At 39.7% G+C, this 19751-nt stretch overlaps 1 protein-coding gene across 6 annotated transcripts in view; it reads right to left on the bottom strand.

Annotated features, from left to right (window-relative positions):
• The window catches only part of MIA3 (MIA SH3 domain ER export factor 3), a 58535-nt gene that overhangs the window by 22152 nt on the left and 16632 nt on the right, over positions 1–19751 (bottom strand). For 4 of the 6 annotated variants that reach the window (XM_070767994.1, XM_070767996.1, XM_070767995.1 and 1 more), the window contains exon 6: positions 19013–19158. In XM_070767994.1, coding sequence (XP_070624095.1) covers positions 19013–19158 — 146 coding nt within the window. Of the gene's footprint in view, positions 1–195; positions 461–19012; positions 19159–19751 lie in introns of those variants that run through there. The other 2 variants (XM_019976067.2, XM_019976068.2) reach the window with 2 other exon arrangements.

Raw genomic sequence — 19751 nt, 5'->3', positions numbered from 1 at the left:
TCATAAGTACTCAATTTTAAAAAATGAAAACGCCACAAAACCTTCTTAAATACATTCCCACTATCTCCTTAAACAGCACCGGAACGTCCTGCCCGCCCCCGGCTGACACACTATTTCTCCTCCGCCCGGTCAGGGCACCCACTCCGCTCAGAACTCGTCCACCCGCCTGCCAGAGCTGGGGGAGAGGGCCGTCACCTCCAGGAGCCTGGCTATGAGTGCTGCGTAGAGCCCCGATAGGGGTCCCAGAAGCTCCGGGTCCCCCGAGGAAGAGGTAACAGAAGGCACAGTGGCAGGTACTGAGTCCATCGTGACGGGACAGCGGAGCGCGAACGACGCTTCCCGGTGGGACAGCACCAAAACCCTATCACCGCTTCCTTCTTCGGAAAAGACCCGGCTCAGGGGGCGGAAACTCGGACTGAACTTCGCCTTCCTCGGCCGCTGGCACTTTTGCCCCGCGCCTCCTGGAAAACACGTCATAATACACGGCCCCTGGCGGAAGTACCGATGCCTACGGGGGCCGGGCCTGCAGGGGGCGGGGCCACGGCGGAAGAAACCACCGGTCGAGCGGGGCGGGATGAAAAGTAAAGACACCGAGTAACAGGACGGGGAGACGGAACGGCTCAGCAACTGGGAGAGAAAGCGCGATTCCCTCGGCCCGGGAGTTTCGAGGACAATCAGCTGAGGCTGGGGGAAAGGAGAAAGGTGGCCCATTCACGCCTGCCCAGAACTGGACCCTTTTATCTCCAGGTGCTGAGACGCCAGCCGCTCCCGGTCCCTCTGACGGACCACCCTCTGCCTCGGCCGCGACGTAGGGCCAGGTTCCTTCCCGGCCCTCTGCGGTCTCCGGCTCACTTTTTCCCTTTCAGGCTTCCTAATGTTCGTAACGCGCCCACGTTCTCGCTGATGCCCCTCTAAGAAATATAATTCTAGGGAATCTTGTCATTACACTTATGCCAGCGGGGTCAGTTCTGAGTCCCACTTTTTACCGTTTTAGGATTTGTGGAAAAGGACAAGCAACAGTCTGGAAATCGCGTTCTAAGGGTGGAAGATAATAAAAATATTTAACCCTGAGGGGTGGAGGGGCTGACGTTTTTAGATGTTTAAAGATATGTATGTTTATGGGTTGAATATAAAGTCAATTCAGAAGAACAATTAAGCAGGGAAAGCTAGAAATAGAAGCGGGGGTAGTGGGCAAAGCATGCTCCATAATTTAAAAAGTATGGTACTGGCCCAAGAATACATACAGACAGACCATGGAACAGGACAGATTTTCTAGAAATAGACCGAACTACATTGGCAATTTTTAGTACAGTAAGATTCAGCTGTGAGAAAAACAGACTTTTTAACAAGTGGCATTGACATACCTAGATAACCAAGTAGAAAATAATAAAAATGGGATTTTTTTTTTTTTTCTCACTGTCCACAAGGATAAATTCCAGCTAGGTCAGAAACCTGAATGTAAAAATGAGAACAAGTAAGTACAAGAAAAAACACGGATGAATTTCTTGATTAGTCAGTTCAGTTCAGTCACTCAGTCCTATCCGACTGCAACCCCATGGACTGCAGCTCTCCAGCCCTCCCTAACATCACCAACTCCCTGAGCTTACTCAAACTCATATCTATTGAGTCGGTGATGCCATCCAACCTCTGTCCTCCCCTTCTCCCGCCTTCAGTCTTTTCCTGTATCAGTGTCTTTTCAAATGAGTCTGTTCTTCGCATAGATGGTCAAAGTATTGGGGCTTCAGCTTAAACATCAGTCTTTCCAATGAATATTCAGGACTGATTTCCTTTAGGATGGACAGGTTTGACCTCACAGTCCAAGGGACTCTCAAGAGTCTTCTCCAACACCACAGTTCATAAGCATCAATTCTTTGGCGCTCAGCTTTCTTTATAGTCCAACTCTCACATCTATCCATGACTACTGGAAAAACCATAGCTTTGACTAGACAGACCTTTGTTGACAAAATAATGTTTCTGCTTTTTAATATGCTATCTAGGCTGTCTTAACTTTTCTTCCAAGAAGCAGTTTAGTGTAGTTCAGTTGCTCAGTCATGTCCAACTCTTTGCGACCCCATGAACCGCAGCATGCCAGGCCTCCCTATCCATCACCAACTCCTGGAGTTTACCCAAACTCATGTGCATTGAGTTGGTGATGCCATTTAAGCATCTCAGCCTCTCTCGTCGCCTTCTCCTCCTGCCTTCAATCAGAGTCTTTTCAAATGAGTCAGCTCTTTGCATCAGGTGGACAAAATACTGGGAGTTTCAGCTTCAACATCAGTCCTTCCAATGAACACCCAGGACTGATCTCCTTTAGGATGGACTGGTTGGATCTCCTTGCAGTCCATCTGTGGAGCTCCACCACAGTCCAGAACTGTGGTGTTGAAGAAGACTCTTGAGAGTCCCTTGGACTGTGAGATCAAACCTGTCCATCCTAAAGGAAATCTATTCTTCGGCACTCAGCTTTCTTTATAGTCCAACTCTCACATCCATACATGACTACTGGAAAAACCACAGCCTTGACTAGTCGGACCTTTGGTGACAAAGTAATGTCTCTACTTTTTAATATGCTGTCTAGGTTGGTCATAACTTTTCTTCCAAGGAGTAAGCGTCTTTTCATTTCATGGCTGCAATCACCATCTGCAGTGATTTTGGAGCCCAAAAATATAAAGTCAGCCACTATTTCCACTGTTTCCCCATCTATCTCCCATGAAGTGATGGGACCGGATGCCATGATCTTAGTTTTCTGAATGTTGAGCTTTAAGCCAAATTTTTACTCTCCACTTTCACTTTCATCAAAAGGCTCTTTAGTTCTTCTTCACTTTCTGCCATAAGGGTGGTGTCATCTGCATATCTGAGGTTATTGATATTTCTCCCGGCAATTTTGATTTCAGCTTGTGCTTCATCTGGCCCAGCGTTTCTCATGATGTACTCTGCATATACGTTAAATGAGCAGGGTGACAATATACAGCCTTGACATACTCCTTTTCCTATTTGGAACCAGTCTGTTGTTCCATGTCCAGTTCTAACTGTTGCTTCCTGACCTGCATACAGGTTTTTCAAGAGTCAGGTAAGGTGGTGTGGTATTCCCATTTCTTTCAGAATTTTCCACAGTTTATTGTGATCCACACAGTCAAAGGCTTTGGCATAGTCAACAAAGCAGAAATAGATGTTTTGCTGGAACTCTCTTGCTTTTTCCATGATCCAGCGGATGTTGGCAATTTGATCTCTGGTTCCTCTGCCTTTTCTAAAACCAGCTTGAACATTTGGAAGTTCATGGTTCATGTATTGCTGAAGCCTGGCTTGGAGAATTTTGAGCATTACTAGCGTGTGAGATGAGTGCAATTGTGTGGTAGTTTGAGCATTCTTTGGCATTGCCTTTCTTTGGGATTGGAATGAAAACTGACTTTTCCAGTCCTGTGGCCACTACTGAGTTTTCCAAATTTGTTGACATATTGAGTGCAGCACTTTCACAGCATCATCTTTTAGGATTTGAAAGAGCTCAACTGGAATTCCATCACCTCCACTAGCTTTGTTCGTCATGATACTTCCTAAGGGCCAGTTGACTTCACATTCCAGGATGTCTGGCTCTAGGTCAGTGATCACACCATCGTGATTATCTGGGTCATGAAGATCTTTTTTGTACAGTTCTTCTGTGTATTCTTGCCATCTCTTCTTAATATCTTCTGCTTCTGTTAGGTCCATACCATTTCTGTCCTTTATTGAGCCCATCTTTGGATGAAATGTTCCCTTGGTATCTCTAATCTTCTTGAAGGGATTTCTAGTCTTTCCCATTCTATTGTTTTCCTCTATTTCTTTGCATTGATTGCTGAGGAAGGCTTATCTCTCCTTGCTATTCTTTGGAATTATGCATTCAACTGGGTATATCTTTCCTTTTCTCCTTTGCTTTTCACTTCTTTTCTTTTCACAGCTATTTGTAAGGCCTCCTCAGACAGCCATTTTGCTTTTTTGGATTTCTTTTTCTTGGGGATGGTCTTGATCCCTGTCTCCTGTACAGTGTCACAAACCTCCATCCATAGTTCATCAGGCACTCTATCAGATCTAGTCCCTTAAATCTACTTCTCACTTCCACTGTATAATCATAAGGGATTTGACTTAGGTCATACCAGCAGATGTTGGCAATTTGATCTCTGGTTCCTCTGCCTTTTCTAAATCCAGCTTGAACATCTGGAAGTTCATGGTTCACATACTGTTGAAGCCTGACTGGGGAACTTTGAGCACTACTTTACCAGCATGTGAAATGAGTAAAATTGTGCTGTAGTTTGAGCATTCTTTGGCATTGCCTTTCTTTGGGACTGGAATGAAAACTGACCTTTTCCAGCCACCTTTTCCTGTGGCCACTGCTGAGTTTTCCAAGTTTTCTGGCATATTGAGTGTAGCACTTTCACAGCATCATCTATTAGGATTTGAAATAGCTCAACTGGAATTCCATCACCTCCATTAGCTTTGTTCATAGTCACGCTTCCTAAGGCTTTGCATTCCAGGATGTCTGGCTCTAGGTGAGTGATTACACCATCGTGATTTTCTGGGTCGTGAAGATCTTTTTTGTACAGTTCTTCTGTGTATTCTTGCCACCTCTTCTTAATATCTTCTGTTTCTGTTAGGTCCATACCATTTCTGTCCTTTATTGAGCCCATCTTTTCATGAAATATTCCCTTGGTATCTCTAATCTTCTTGAAGGGATTTCTAGTCTTTCCCATTCTATTGTTTTCTTCTATTTCTTTGCATCGATCACTGAGGAAGGCTTTCTTATCTATCCTTGCTATTCTTTGGAACTCTGCATTCAAATGGGTGTATCTTTCCTTTTCTCCTTTGCCTTTCGCTTCTCTTCTTTTCACAGCTATTTGTAAAGCCTTCTCATACAACCATTTTGCCTTTTTGCATTTCTTTTTCTTGGGGATGGGTCTTGATCCCTGTCTCCTGTACAATGTCACGAACCTCCGTCCATAGTTCTTCAGGCACTCTGTCTATCAGATCTAATCTCTTGAAATCTATTTCTCACTTCCACTGTATAATCGTAAGGGATTTGATTAAGGTCATACGTGAATGGTCTAGTGGTTTTCCCTACTTTCTTCAATTTAAGTCTGAATTTGACAACAAGGAGTTCATGATCTGAGCCACAGTCAGCTCCCAGTCTTGTTTTTGCTGACTGTATAGAGCTTCTCCATCTTTGGCTGGAAAGAATATAATCAATCTGATTTCGGTATTGACCATCCGGTGATGTCCGCGTGTAGAGTCTTCTCTTGTGTTGTTGGAAGAGGGTGTTTGCTATGACCAGTGCATTCTCATGGCAATACTCTATTAGCCTTTGCCCTGCTTCTTTCTGTACTCCAAGGCCAAATTTGCTAGTTACTCCATGTATTTCTTGACTTCCTACTTTTACATTCCAGTCTTGTATAATGAAAAGGACATCTTTTTTGGGTGTTAGTTCTAGAAGGTCTTGTAGGTCTTCATAGAACTGTTCAAATTCAGCTTCTTCAGCTTTACTGGTTGGGGCATAGGCTTGGACTACTGTGATACTGAATGGCTTGCCTTGGAAACAAACAGAGGTCATTCTGTCATTTTTGAGATTGCATCCAAGTACTGCATTTCGGACTCTTTTGTTGACTATGATGGCTACTCCATTTCTTCTAAGGGATTCTTGCCCACAGTAGTAGGTATAATGGTCATCTGAGTGAAATTTCAGTCCATTTTAGTTTGTTGATTCCTAAAATGTCGATGTTCACTCTTGCCATCTCCTGTTTGACCTCTTCCTTCCCTTGATTCATGGACCTAACATTCCAGGTTCCTACGCAATATTGCTCTTTACAGCATCGGACATTACTTCCATCACCAGTCACATCCACAGCTGGCTGTTGTTGCTTTGGCTCTGTCTCTTCATTCTTTCTGGAGTTATTTCTCCACTGATCTCCAGTAGCATATTGGGCACCTACTGACCTGGGGAGTTCATCTTTCAGTGTCCTATCTTTTTGTCTTTTCATAATGTTCATACTTGGGGTTCCCAAGGCAAGAATACTGAAGTGGTTTGCCATTCCCTTCTCCAGTAGACCACATTTTTTCAGAACTCTCCACCATGACCCATCCGTCTTGGGTGGCCCTACACAGCATGGCTCATAGTCATTGAGTTAGACAAGGCTGTGGTACATATGATTGAATTGGTTAGTTTTCTTGATTACTAGGAGTGAGGAAAACATTCCTAATTATGTCTCAAGATCTAAAGGAAAAGATTTGTGAACTTGATTACTTAGAAATTAAAAAAAAAAGAGCATCCAGCCCTTGGACTAAAATAAGCAAAGTTTGATAGTGAAAACCGAAGGAAAAAATTATTTGAAATTTATTACAAAGGGTTAGTATTCCTAAAGAATAAAGAACTTTACAAATAGAGAAGCTGGCCAGCAAGCCTGCAGAAAAAAATGAAGATAGTCCTCAGGAAAGAAGTAGGAAGAGAAGAGCTCACAGACATAGGGAAACATGCTCTGTCTCACTCATAATAAAAGAAGTACAAATTAAACCTATATTGAGATACCATTTCTCACTTCTATTGGCAAAATCCAAACATTAACAACATACTCTTTTAGTGAGAGAATGCAGAGGAAATGGGTATTCTCATACATTACTGATCATTATACAAAATGATACAAACCCCTATGAACAAGAATCTAGCAACATCTCCCCAAAACTACCTGTGTAATAACCTCTGACACAACAATCCCACTTCTAAAGATCTGTCTCAAAGATATTAGAACCAGAATAACAAATGCTAGAAAGATATATGTACAAAGCCTTATTATAATAACAAAAGATTGGAAATAACCAAACTGTCCAATGACAGAACAACTGTTGAATACATTAAAATATACGGCTGACCACTGAACAACACAGAGGTTAGGGGTACTAACCCTTGGTGCAGTCAAAAATCCCCATATATTTCACAGTTAGTGGGCTCTCCTTAGGCAAGAGTCCTCCTGCCTCCGAGGATTCAACCAACTGTGGACTGTGTAGCACTGTAGTATGCATTTAGTGGGAAAAAAAACAAACATGTATAAGTAGGGATCCAGGCAATTCAAACTTGGATTGTTCAAGGGTCAACTGTAGTATGAAACTGGAAAAAAGAAATGAAATAATTCTATATACCGCTAGGGTTTGATTTCATATATATATATATATGTGTGTGTGTGTGTATATGTATATGTGTGTGTGTATATATATATATATATATATAAAAGAGAAGAATTTTAGGTAAAACTGACATGTAATAAACTACGCTTATTTAAAGCACACAATCTGATAAGTTCTGACAGACGAATACATCTATGAAAACATCACATTCAAGATAATGAACATACCCTTCACCTCCAAAAGGCTCATCATCCCCTTGGTAATCCCACCTCCTGCCACTTGTCACTCCTCCCTGCCCCCAAGCAGAATTTCAGTCCTAATTGATTAGTCTGCATTTCCTAATGTTTTATATATATGGAATAATTCACTATGTATTATATTTTCTCTGGCTTCTCTCACTCAGTATAACTTGAGATTCATTTGTGTTGCTGCATAGATCAATAAGTCATTACTATTTTACTGCTGAGTAGCATTTCATTGTATGGATAAACCACAATTAATTTACTTACTAACCAGCTGATGGACATTTTTTCCCCTCCACTTTTTGACTTTTGCAAACTGAGCTGCTACAAACCTTGATATACAAGGCCTTCTATGGATGTATAATTTGTGCTTGGTAGAAGAATGGCTAGATCATTTGACAGGTGTATGCCTACCTTTCTAAGAAACTGACCAACTATTTTCCAAGGTGGTGGTACCATTTTATATCCCCATGTGCAGTCCCTCCACATCTTCCCCAAAACTTGGGGAAGTGTTTTTAATTTCAGTCATTATTTAGTCATGATGGTTTAAATTTGCATTTCCCTCATAATTAATGATGTTAAACTTTTTATTTTTTTAAAGTGCTTATTTGCTATCCACATCTTTTTTGGTGAACTGTTATTTTACTGGCCTATGTTTTTTCTTAGTGAATTTTGAGAGTTCTTCATATAATTGGGATATAAGTCCTTTATTAGATACATGCTTTGTAATGACTCCCTTCTAGTCTGTGGCTTGATGTGGTTAATTTTAAGCCCGGCATCTTTTTTTTTTCTATTTATCCCATCTGTTCTTTGATCCCGTTTTCCTCTTATTCTACCTTCTTTTAGATTGTCTTTTTAATGATATTAATTATCATCTTTGTTGATTTATTAAGTGATTTATTAAGTGTATTCCTTGTTTTGTTGTTTTAGCGGCTGATTTAGAGTTTATACTATACTATATGTGCGTGTGCTTAGTTGATTGGTCGTATCTAACTCTTTGCGATCCCATGGGTTGTAGTCTACCAGGCTCCTCTGTTCATGGCTTTCTGCAGGCAAGATTACTGGAGTGGGTTGCCATCCCTTTCTCCACCGGATCTTCCCCACCCAGGGATCAAACCCAGATCTCCTGCATTGCAGGTGAATTCTTTACTGTCTGATCCACCAGGGAAGCCCATACTATACTATACACCTATACTATTATACTATACATCTTTAAATGATCAATGATCACAGTCTACGTTCAAGTGATACTGTACTACTTCATGTATGCAATAAGACTTCTACAAGTTATCACCTTTTCTCTCTCTCCTGATCAATAGTATAAATACTATTGTTGTCATATATATTATTCTTTACATATTTTGTAAACCCCATTATACACTGATAATATTTTTCTTTAAACAGAAAATTAACTTTTAAAGATATTTAAATAATAAGATAATGGTTTTATATATTTAGCCATATATACCTACCATTTCTGGCATTCATCACTACTCTGTGTAGGTTCATTATATCCGTCTCTTGTCATTTTTCTTATGCCTAAAGGTTTTCCCTTAACATTTCTTATGGTGCAGGTATCCTGGTGAATTTTTTCAGCTCTTGTATATTGAGGTAGAGGGGCGGGGAAAGAGTCTTCATTTTTGAAAAATATTTTGCTGCATATAATGTTGGAGATCAACAGTATTTCTCAAGTATATTAAAAGATATTATTCTACTATATTCTCTCATGTCTTGTTCCCAATAAGAAATCTGATGTCAATGTTATCTTGGTTTCTAAAATATCTCTTTTCTCTGGCTAATACTGCTCTTTATCACTTACTTTGTGCAATCTGATTATTATATATGTCCATTTGATCCCTGGGTCAGGAAGATCCCCTGGAGGAGGAGATGGCAACCCACTCCAGTATTCTTTCCTGAGAAATTCTGTGGACAGAGGAGCCTACTAGACTATACTCCATGGGGTCACAAAGAGTTGGACATGATGAGCAACTGAGCACAAGCACATATCTTTGTGTAGTTTTTTTCATGCTTTTCATACTTGAGTTTCACTGAACTTTTTGGCTCTGTAGGTGCAGCTTTTATAAAGTTTAGAAATTTTTCATCCTTTATTTCCTCAAATAATTTTCTGAACACCTCTCTATCCTTTCCTCCAGGGATTCCAGTTAAATGTATTAGATTGCTTGAAAAGTGTCCCCACAGCTCACTGATAATCTGTTCAGTTTTCTTTTTTCCCCCTATCCTTTTAGATGTCTTCTATTGCTGTATCTTCAAGTTCACTAATCTTTTCATCAACGATGTCTAGTCTAGCATTAATCCCACACAGTATATTTTCACCAGAGGCGTTTCATCTCTAGAAGTCTGACTTGATCTTTTCCAAAAAATATTTTTCATGTCTCTACATTAACTTTTTAAATATCTGAAACATGGCAGTAATAACTGTTTAATACCATCATATAATTCTAACATCTCTGACAGTTCTTTGTTGGCTTTGGCTGATTTTTCTCATTATCACAGGTCATCTTTTCTTGCCTCTGCACGCCTGATAATCTTTGACAGGATGCCATACTTTGTGAATAAATGTGATGGTCAATTTTTTACATCAGTTTGACTGATCCTAGGGTACCCAGTGGCAGCCCACTCCAGTACTTTTGCCTGGAAAATCCCATGGACGGAGAAGCCTGGTGGGCTGCAGTCCATGGGGTCACTAAGAGTTGGACAAGACTGAGCGACTTCACTTTCACTTTTCACTTTCATGCATTGGAGAAGGAAATGGCAACCCACTCCAGTGTTCTTGCCTGGAGAATCCCAGGGACGGGGGAGCCTGGTGGGCTGTGTCTATGGGGTCACACAGAGTCGGACACGACTAAAGTGACTTAGCAGCAGCAGCAGAGTACCTAGATTAAATGTTATTTGGGGCTATGTCTTTGTGTGTTTCCAGATGAGATTAGCATTTGAATTGATACAATAAGTAAAGTAGATTGGCTTCCTCACTGTGAGTGGGGATCATTCAATCCATCAAGGCCCTGAAGACAACAAAATGCAGAAGGAAAAATTTGTCCCTTCCTTCTTGATTGCTCAAGCTGGAACATCAGTCTTCTGCTCCTGGTGCTCCTGGTTCTCAGGCCCTCAGACCAAGGGAAGAATCAGTTCCCCTGGTTCTCAGGTCTTTGGACTTGGACTGATTACAGCCCAACTTTACAGGGTCTCCAGCTTGCAGACTGCAGACTGTGGGACTTCTTAGCCTCCATTTGTAACTCAATTCCTTAAAATAAATCTCTTCTTGTATGTATATCCTACTGGTTCTGCTTCTCTAGAGAACCCTGACTAATACACCAGATATTCTTAAGCTTTGTTCTGGGAGGCAGGTAAATTGCTGGGGAACAGTTTGGTTCTATTGAGTCTTGCTTTTAAGATTTGTTAAGGAGGACACGAACAGCATTTAGGCTGAGGCAAGAACCTTCTGAGACTCTACCCAATTCCCTTAGAATTACGAGGTACTATTCCTGGCCCTGTGTCAGCAACTGTCTCTTCTACTCACTAAATCAAGGTCCCTCTCTGCCCTTAAGTCGTCTGTCACCCTCATGTGTGATCAGTACTCTGGTGAATACTCGGGCCTTTGGGAAATCCCCAGGGCTCGCTCTCTGTGTAGCTCTCCTCTTGGGCTTGCACCTTGTGAATCCAGGCTGCTTTGCTTCTCCTGGACTTTCAGCTCCATTTCCTCAGTTCAGGGGTTCTCCTCTCTGTGCCACAGCCTGGGAAGTCTCTCAACGCAGTGAGATGTGACAATGGTAAACCTCATGGCGTCTGTTCTCCAGCTTTCAGAAGCTACTGTTCTTTGTTGCCTGATGACTTGAAAACTGTTGTGTCATGTATTTTGTCTCAGTTTTTTTCTTTTTAGCTGTTTTAGTTGGCAGAGTAAAGCTGGTATCTATAAATCTACCTTGGCTAGATGCAGAAAAGTGAAAGTCGCTGAGTCGTGTCTGACTCTTTGCGAACCCCATGGACTGTGTAGCTCACAGGGCTCCTCTGTCCGTGGGATTCTCCAGGCAAGAATACGGGAGTGGGTTGCCATTTCCTTCTTTAGGGGAATCTTCCTGATCCAGGGATTGAACATGCATCTCTTATGTCTCTTGCATTGGCAGGCAAGCTCTTTACCACTAGCACCACATAGAAAGCCCAGATGCAGAAATCACTTGCTTATTTTTTAATGGCAGGGCAGATAATGAAATTAATTTTAAAATTACCTATAGAGGAACATATCAACAGGTTGGATGGAAATAGGACAAAAGTTAGACTTCTCTGAACAGACTTTGTTCTACAAATTGACTTTGGCTCTTGTAAATTTGTTAGAAAATTAGAAAATTTAAAAATCTTTTTTTAAAAAAATCCCTAAAAATTGAAAGCAAAAATGAAACAACTAAGCTAACTATGTCAACTTAATGGCAGGACAACATAAAAGGATTATTTTCAAGGATACCCCAGTGGGATACAGGTTAAAGACAAAATGAGCTGCAAAATACCCTTGCAATATTTTCAGCAACACATTGTGGGTGGTAGTGTTGATATGGTATTTTTAATACTGTTATGTGAATATTGTAAAATAAGATAAATAATTATGTTGATGTCATTAAAAACTGGGATTTCCAACATCGGAGGAAAAAAATACAATATCAGATAGATGTGCTTGAGTAAAATTCCATTAGCACCTGGAACTCTGATTGGGAATATCTAAATGGCATCATAATGAACAGTCACACAAAAAACTTCCCTTATATCCTAGCTTTGTCCTCTGAAAAGGCCTAGAAATGATGGCCAACTCTAAAGCGGTAAGTGATCTTAGTATCCAGAATGTTGCCTCTGAATACCATTTCCCAGTGAAAGGAAAAAAAGACTCTTTAGAGAAATAGCTCCTTCAAGATCTGGGCAGGAAATGTACAAAATGAGCATGGAACATCTTGTTACACTAGAAAGCAAGGAAGGTATCAATGACCATGAGATGACGGCAAAAGAGCCCAGGAGCAAAGCTAAAGAGGCTCCCAGTAACCAAAAATGGGAGGGATTGAGCAATGATAAGAATAACAACTATTGTGGGTTAAAACAAACCAAATACTTTAAAATTCATGCATCATAATGATTCTTAGAAAAGAGAAGAAACACACATAAACCTTTGGGGCATCTTTGGATAATGCTGGTAAGACAACTCATTATTTTGAAAACTACTTAAACAGAAAGAATCAAATATTTATACTGCCTTAACTATACAAACCAATCTCAGTATAAAGAACATTGATTATTAAGTTTCTCTTTGTAGAAGTGTCCCAACCTTTAAATGATGTGGGAACGCTATAAGTAGACAGTTACCATTCTACAGCCTATAATACAGACATTCTAATCAATGTCACCAATTGCTAGTAACATCAAGAAAAAGAGGGACATCCAGACAACAGATGCCTCCTGATGGAAGTATACAAACATCTTTTATTAAGTATTCCTGCCAAACAAAAATGAAACTGAATCTGGACTCCCAATATGACTAAGCAATTACCAAGAAATATAAACAACAAGGGAAAATGTTCAATTGTACTAGAGGAATGCAGTTAGCAAAACCCACACTATGGTACTTCCTAGCAGCCAAACAAACCTGTCTCTTTAATGAATACACTGAACTAACAAATAAAATGCAACAAACAAACAAAAAGAAGACATGTACAGACTGAGTTAACTAATCTGATACTTGCCCTGCCACTGAAAATAACTAGAAAACTGGACAAAATTTATAGGAAAAAAAAAAAGTTTTTCAGGTAGAGAACAAGAGGTAACACACAATTGTGACTCCTGAGGAAAGGCTAACACATTAGTTAAGCCCTGTGATCACCCAGCTTTTTACCTGGAGGTACTTTCTAGACAGCAATGTAGGGAAGGTAAGCAGAATATACCAATCTTGCCGAGGAGGCAGAGATCAGAGTTCAGGGAGGCTGAGGTGCCTGACACATGCACGGACAGTTACGGGGAAAGATGAGAACTACAGAGAAAAAAGAGTTTTAGGAATCTGCAAGGATGTCTCCTTCAGTCGTGGGCTAAATTGAAAGCAGCACCTGTATAAGCAAGATTCCGCGAGGATCAGCAAAGAACAACTACAGGCAAAAAGAACAACTTACAAGGAGGCTGGAAGCTGAACAATTTCCAGTTAATGCAGGGCTGGGAGACATCTGTATTCCAGCTAGTCAGCATGAATTGACCTTAATGAATGCTCAGGGCATTTAGTAGATTCCAGAAGAATAACGTCATTATAGTAGGGAAACACTAGCCCTGGAGTAAATACTACTATACACACTATACCTCGCAACAAATCTTAAAAATAAGTCTAGAAAGGATCAAGCAGATCTTCAAATAACTTAACAGTCTAGAAAAACAAACTTCAACACTTTTTTAAAGGAACCCACCAAAATACAGGCACCCATCATTCACATTCCCAGTGCCTAGTATTCAAAAAGAAAAACAATCAAACCAAAAAAAAAAACCAAAAACACAAAACCTCTAGACATGAAAAAAAGCAGAAAAATGTATCCCATTTAAGAGATAAGTCAACCTACAAAAATAGACCAAGAAATTGCAAGAGATGACAGAATGTTAGCTTTGCTGCTGCTGCTGCTAAGTCGCTTCAGTCGTGTCCGACTCTGTGCGACCCCATAGACGGCAGCCCACTAGGCTCCTCTGTCCCTGGGATTCTCCAGGCAAGAACACTGGAGTGGGTTGCCATTTCCTTCTCCAATGCGTGAAAGTGAAGTCTCTTAGTCGTGCCCGACTCTTAGCGACCCCATGGACTGCAGCCTACCAGGCTCCTCCATCATTTGCCAGGCAAGAGTACTGGAGTGGGGTGTCATTGCCTTTAAGGGGCTTTAAAAGAATCATTTAAAAATATATTTAAGAAATTTTTTTTTAATGACCATACTGAGGAGAGAAATGGAAGATATAAAATAAAACTAAGTGGAACTTTTAGAGCTAAAAAATAAAATAACCAAAATCAAAATTTTACCTGATGGCTTAAGAGCAGATAAGATACCACAAAAGATCAATAAACTTAAAGTAGCAACAGGAAATACTTAAATTACATAAAAAGTACTTAAAATACATAAAAAGACTAAATAACAATAACAACAAAGAACAGAGCCTCAGTGACCTGTGGAACTACATAAAATGAGCTAACATAAATACAGTTAGAGTCCTAGAAAGAGAGGCAAGAGAAGGGTGAACACAAAAATTTTTGAAAAAAAATGTGAAAACACAGAACTGCATACAGAAAGGGTGAATTTTACTAGATATAAATTATGCTTTAATTAATCTGACTTTTTAAAAAGGTGTTTATTCATAGATGACATGGTCATCTACACAGAGAATCCTATGAAATCTACACCCCCCCCCTTAGAAATAATAGATAATTTAGTAAGATAATAAGTAAGGTCAGTATAAAAAATTCAACTGTATTTCTACATATCAGCAAAAAATTGCAAACAAAATGTAAAAAAATACCATTTAGAACATCAAGAACCATGAAATACCTGGCATACATAAACAAAATATGCATGAAACTTGTACACAGCAAAGTACAAAGCCCTGTTGAGAGAATATAAAGATCTAAATGAATGCAGAGATGAACTTAGTTCATCTTCATTAGAAGCCTTAATATTTGTTGATACTAGTTCTTCCCAAATTCATCTATGGATTCAGTATAAGAACAATCAAACGCTCAGCATGCTTTTTTGTAGCAAGTGGTAAGTTGATTCTAAACTTTATATGGAAATGCAAAGGAAATGCAGGGACCAAAATAATTTCACAAAGGAACTACCTGATTGCAAAACCTCCTATAAAGCTATAGTAATCAAAACAGTGTGGTGGTGTCTGAGGATAGGATCAATAGAACAGAGTAGAGTCCATGGGGTCACTGAGGGTCGGACACGACTGAGCAACTTCACTTTCACTTTTCACTTTCATGCATTGGAGAAGTAAATGGCAACCCACTCCAGTGTTCTTGCCTGGAGAATCCCAGGGATGGGGGAGCCCGGTGGGCTGCCATCTATGCGGTCGCACAGAGTCGGACACGACTGAAGTGACTTAGCAGCAGTAGCAGCAGCAGAGTCCAGAAAGAGACATATATATATATGTGGTCAACTGACCTCAACTCAAGGTGCCAATGTAATTTAAAGGGGAAAGAAATGGTATGGGAGCAAATGGATATTCATTTGGGGGGAAAAAAATAAAACATGATCTCTACCTCACAACATTCACAAAAATTTACTCAAAATGGAACAAAGTCTTAATCATGAACGGGTATAACAATAAAACTTCTAGAAGAAAATATGAAAATATTCACATCATTGGAACTATCTATGATTCCTTAGGCAGGAGACAAAGGCACTTACCATAAAAGTGAACATTAATAAAATGGTGCTCATCAAAGTTAAAAATTTGCTCTTCAAAAGACAATGCTAAGAAACTGAAAGGCCAAGCCAGAGTTTGGAAGCAATTATTTGCAGTATGTATCTGAGAAAGGAGTTGTATCTAAATTATGTGAATATAAAGAACTCTTAGACTTTAATACTTATAAAAAATTTAAAAAATGCCAGTTTAAAGAAGGACAAAAGATTTAAAAAGCTATTTCACACATAAGCCCATGAAAAAGTATGGCCACATGAAAAAGTGCTCAACATCATTAAGCATCAGGAAATATAATTAAAACCTCAAAGGCATGCCCACTAGAATAGCTACACTTTAAGGCTGATAATACCAGATGTTAGGAAATATGTGACCAAATGGAAGTTTTATAAATTGTTAGTGGAAATATAAAATGGTACAGTCACTTTGGAGAGCAGTTGAGCAGTTTCCAAGATAAAATAAACTTACCATGAGGCTGGGCTGTTTCACACCTAACTATAAATCCATTTATAACTATAATTCTACAACAGGAAAAGCTAATGCATAGTGAGAAAAAGTTTTGTCAATGGTTGCCTAGAACAGGTGGTTTGGGTAAGATACACTGAGAAGGTATGCAAAGGAACTTTTTCAAACAAAAGAAATGTTCCATATTTGGTTATGGTTGTTTTTACATAAGTGTTTACATTTGTTAAAATTCATTCCTAGAATTACATATACACTTTGTTATATGTAATTTATATCTGATTAAACGGTTGATTTAAGACATGTATGAACCCCTTATAACTTTTGGACCTCAAGATCCTGAACTGAGTAAGAATAATTTTAAAAGGAAGGGAGGGGATTCTGAAATGTGTCCAAAAATGTGTGATATTAAGGAATTACTGTTAAGTTGAGTGATGGGCCATAATTTCATTTTACTATTTTCTCTTTACTATTACCATTTTGAAATTTTCCATGCTAAAACACTAAAGGAAAAAAAAATTGAAGCATAACTTCAAATATTTAAATGATTACTATGTAAAAAAGGAATTAGATTCTAAGAGAAAAAAATTATATGGAGAAAAATTTGGAGTCAATATATGAATAAACTAGCCAACAAAGCAATGTGTAGTCTTATAAGACAGATGGCTCACACTAGGAATTGTTGATGCCCAGACCCCATAACTACTAGTCAGGGCTGGAGTAGAGGAAATTAGAGCAGTTTGTAAAAAGTTGAATTAGTTGCTCTCTCAGATTTCCTCTAGCCTGGAGATTCCATCAACTGCTGATCTATGCATCTGACTTCTGGTGCAGTTTTGCCAAACAAGTCAGCACCCCATAATTTCCCAGCTCTACAAATAGTTATCTATACTACTTATCTGATACTTTACAACAGCTATTTCGTGTTTCCCATTTTTCCAATTTCCATATATATTTGATATGTCCTTTTTTAAGCCTTTCATAAATCAGAATCATGCTTTATACCTCTTTATACCTCTTAGACTCTTCTATTCCTAACATAACAGTCTATACATATTGGGCCATCCAAATACTTGTTTGACGATAACCTTTCAAGTCACTGTTACTTTGTAATATGCACCCTTTTCTCTTGCCATTCATGTCTGTGTCTTCTCCCGTTACCCCTCAAGCAGAAATAACATCCTCTACCACATCTGTGTCCTCCAACCCAGGTCTACAACAGGGCTCTGTGCATACCCACCAATAAAATGAACAAAGAACTCCTCCCACATCTGGAGGCTGTTAAGTTTTAGAAGTGATGATGATTCATGCTGATAACCAAATTCTAATTCTGAGATCGCCTTCATCACTGAAAATTTCCTTCAGAACTCTAACTGCACAGGGCATACACATTCACTGGGGTGGCTGCCACTACCACAAACACGGAGAAAACTGAAAAGTTTCCTCTAACTTTCCCATCCTGGCGGCCTTTCTCCTCAATTCCCTGCAGTATCCAGTATTTTTATACTGCCCTCTCTGATCATCCAAATGAGAAGCGGGTGGGGGGATGAGATCTTATAAAATGCCAGGCACTACACTATATGCTTGATATTATCTATTCATTTAATTCTTACCACTGGGGTAAGTATTATCTGCATTTTAAAGATGAAAAAACTGAGGTTCAAACTTAAGTAATCTACCCAAGTTTCTAAATGACGAACCTGGGATTTGAAACCAGATTTATCCTCACTCAAAACCCATGTGTATAACAGAACAAAAAAATAACCCCTTTTCCTTAAAAAGTCTTGAAATAACAGAACCTGGAAGATAGATATTTTTGATGCAGAGTATACTTTATAGCTCCAAGGGCAACTTGGCCTCTGAATTCTGAAAGCTTGCTCATTCCCATCATTTACCAAGAATGTCCAATTCCAGAAAATACCACAAGGGGGCGCTAAGCCCTAAACAGCTTAGATCACATTCAATGGATGGACGGACTAAATGATGTCTCATATGGATCAGAATTCCTTAGACAGATAAATTTGAATAAATAAGTCTCCCGTAAGTGTCTCTTTCTAAGAACAAATATGACTATACTTATTTCCTGCTTAAAACCTTCACAGGATCTCTAACACAACCTACCATGACATACAACCTCCTGTACCTGAGCCCATCTCCCTCCACAAGACCACGCACGCCCCTCGAACTCTATACTTGGACAATGCCAAGTAACCTTTTCTTCATGTCCCATTTCCCCAAACATACTTCTGTGTGCCTGTGCACTCAACCCATCCACCTCCCTAGCCCTATTCAACAACAAATTACACATCAAACTACACGGATCCTGCAACTCGGCTCAGAAGATGTCTCAGCTAACTTCTGACCTCCTCTGCCCGTCCTCCCACCTCAGTGAATCAATTTATTTAACATACTCTCACACCATCAGGTAAATACGTCTCTTCTTTCCCATATCATATTGTGTTTCAAGTGAATTTCATCCTCTCCCTGTTAGACCAAAAGATCCCTGAGGGTACAGCAGGTGTGCAGATGCCCAGCACTGGCCGCCAACGTTATCGCCAAGTGCTGAACTGAACTAAGAACCCACCACCATCACACACCTGTGGCTTATTTCAGAGGCTGCCTTCAAAGGCGTAGGAGTAGTTTTCATAAAGACATTATAAATTCTTCATCTCATGCTTAAAATCAACTTGAAAATGGTAATAATTAACATTGCATTTGAAAAAATTACATGTCAAACTTACCGTCTTAGTTAAATGAAACACAAGTGAGTATATGAAAGCAATTGCATTTTCCAGAGGCGTGACACTTGCTGGTTCTTCAGTATTTGCTGCCAGCTGCTTTTGGGCATCATCAGCATCGACAGGAGTGCCTTGTGGTGTAATTATCCCTAAAGTTGAAGGAGAAAGCAAATATTTTACTTAAGCTTCAGAATAAGTTTTGTTTCCCTTCATTTTAAATATTTATCAAGTGCCCACTGAATATTAGTCTCTCTACCTGGATATGTGCTTCTCCTGAAGATAATTATATATTAAAAAAATGTCAGAACCCCCATTAGAGCCATCACATCCTCAATTATAAAATGAACACTATCTCCGACCTGCCAGCAATCCCTCCATCACATCCCTGGCAATGCAACTGCTGTCTGAATAATACAGGCTCACGGGGATTGAGGACACAGAATTTTATGCTTTTCCTATAGACACACTTATCACATTTAACAAACATTTATTTAGTGCTGGTGACTTACTGTATTAGAAACTTCAGGCAAACAATGAGAAAGAGAAGAGTGTCAGTTTGCAAACTTGCACCTACGCTCAGCACAGAATCTGGCACCTGGCAGGCACTGAATGCATGAATGACAGCTACAAAGGGAGGATGGCAAACACCAAGAGACGAAAGGGAACCGCTTACAGGTAGGGGCCTGGTGTAGCTCTGCGAAAGAGGTCCAATTCTACCTCTACCTGGAAGGATCTCTACATG

This window comes from Bos indicus, chromosome 16 (assembly GCF_029378745.1).
Source record: "Bos indicus isolate NIAB-ARS_2022 breed Sahiwal x Tharparkar chromosome 16, NIAB-ARS_B.indTharparkar_mat_pri_1.0, whole genome shotgun sequence".
Classification (NCBI taxonomy): Eukaryota; Metazoa; Chordata; class Mammalia; order Artiodactyla; family Bovidae; genus Bos; species Bos indicus.
This window is presented reverse-complemented; position numbering and strand designations above follow the sequence as displayed.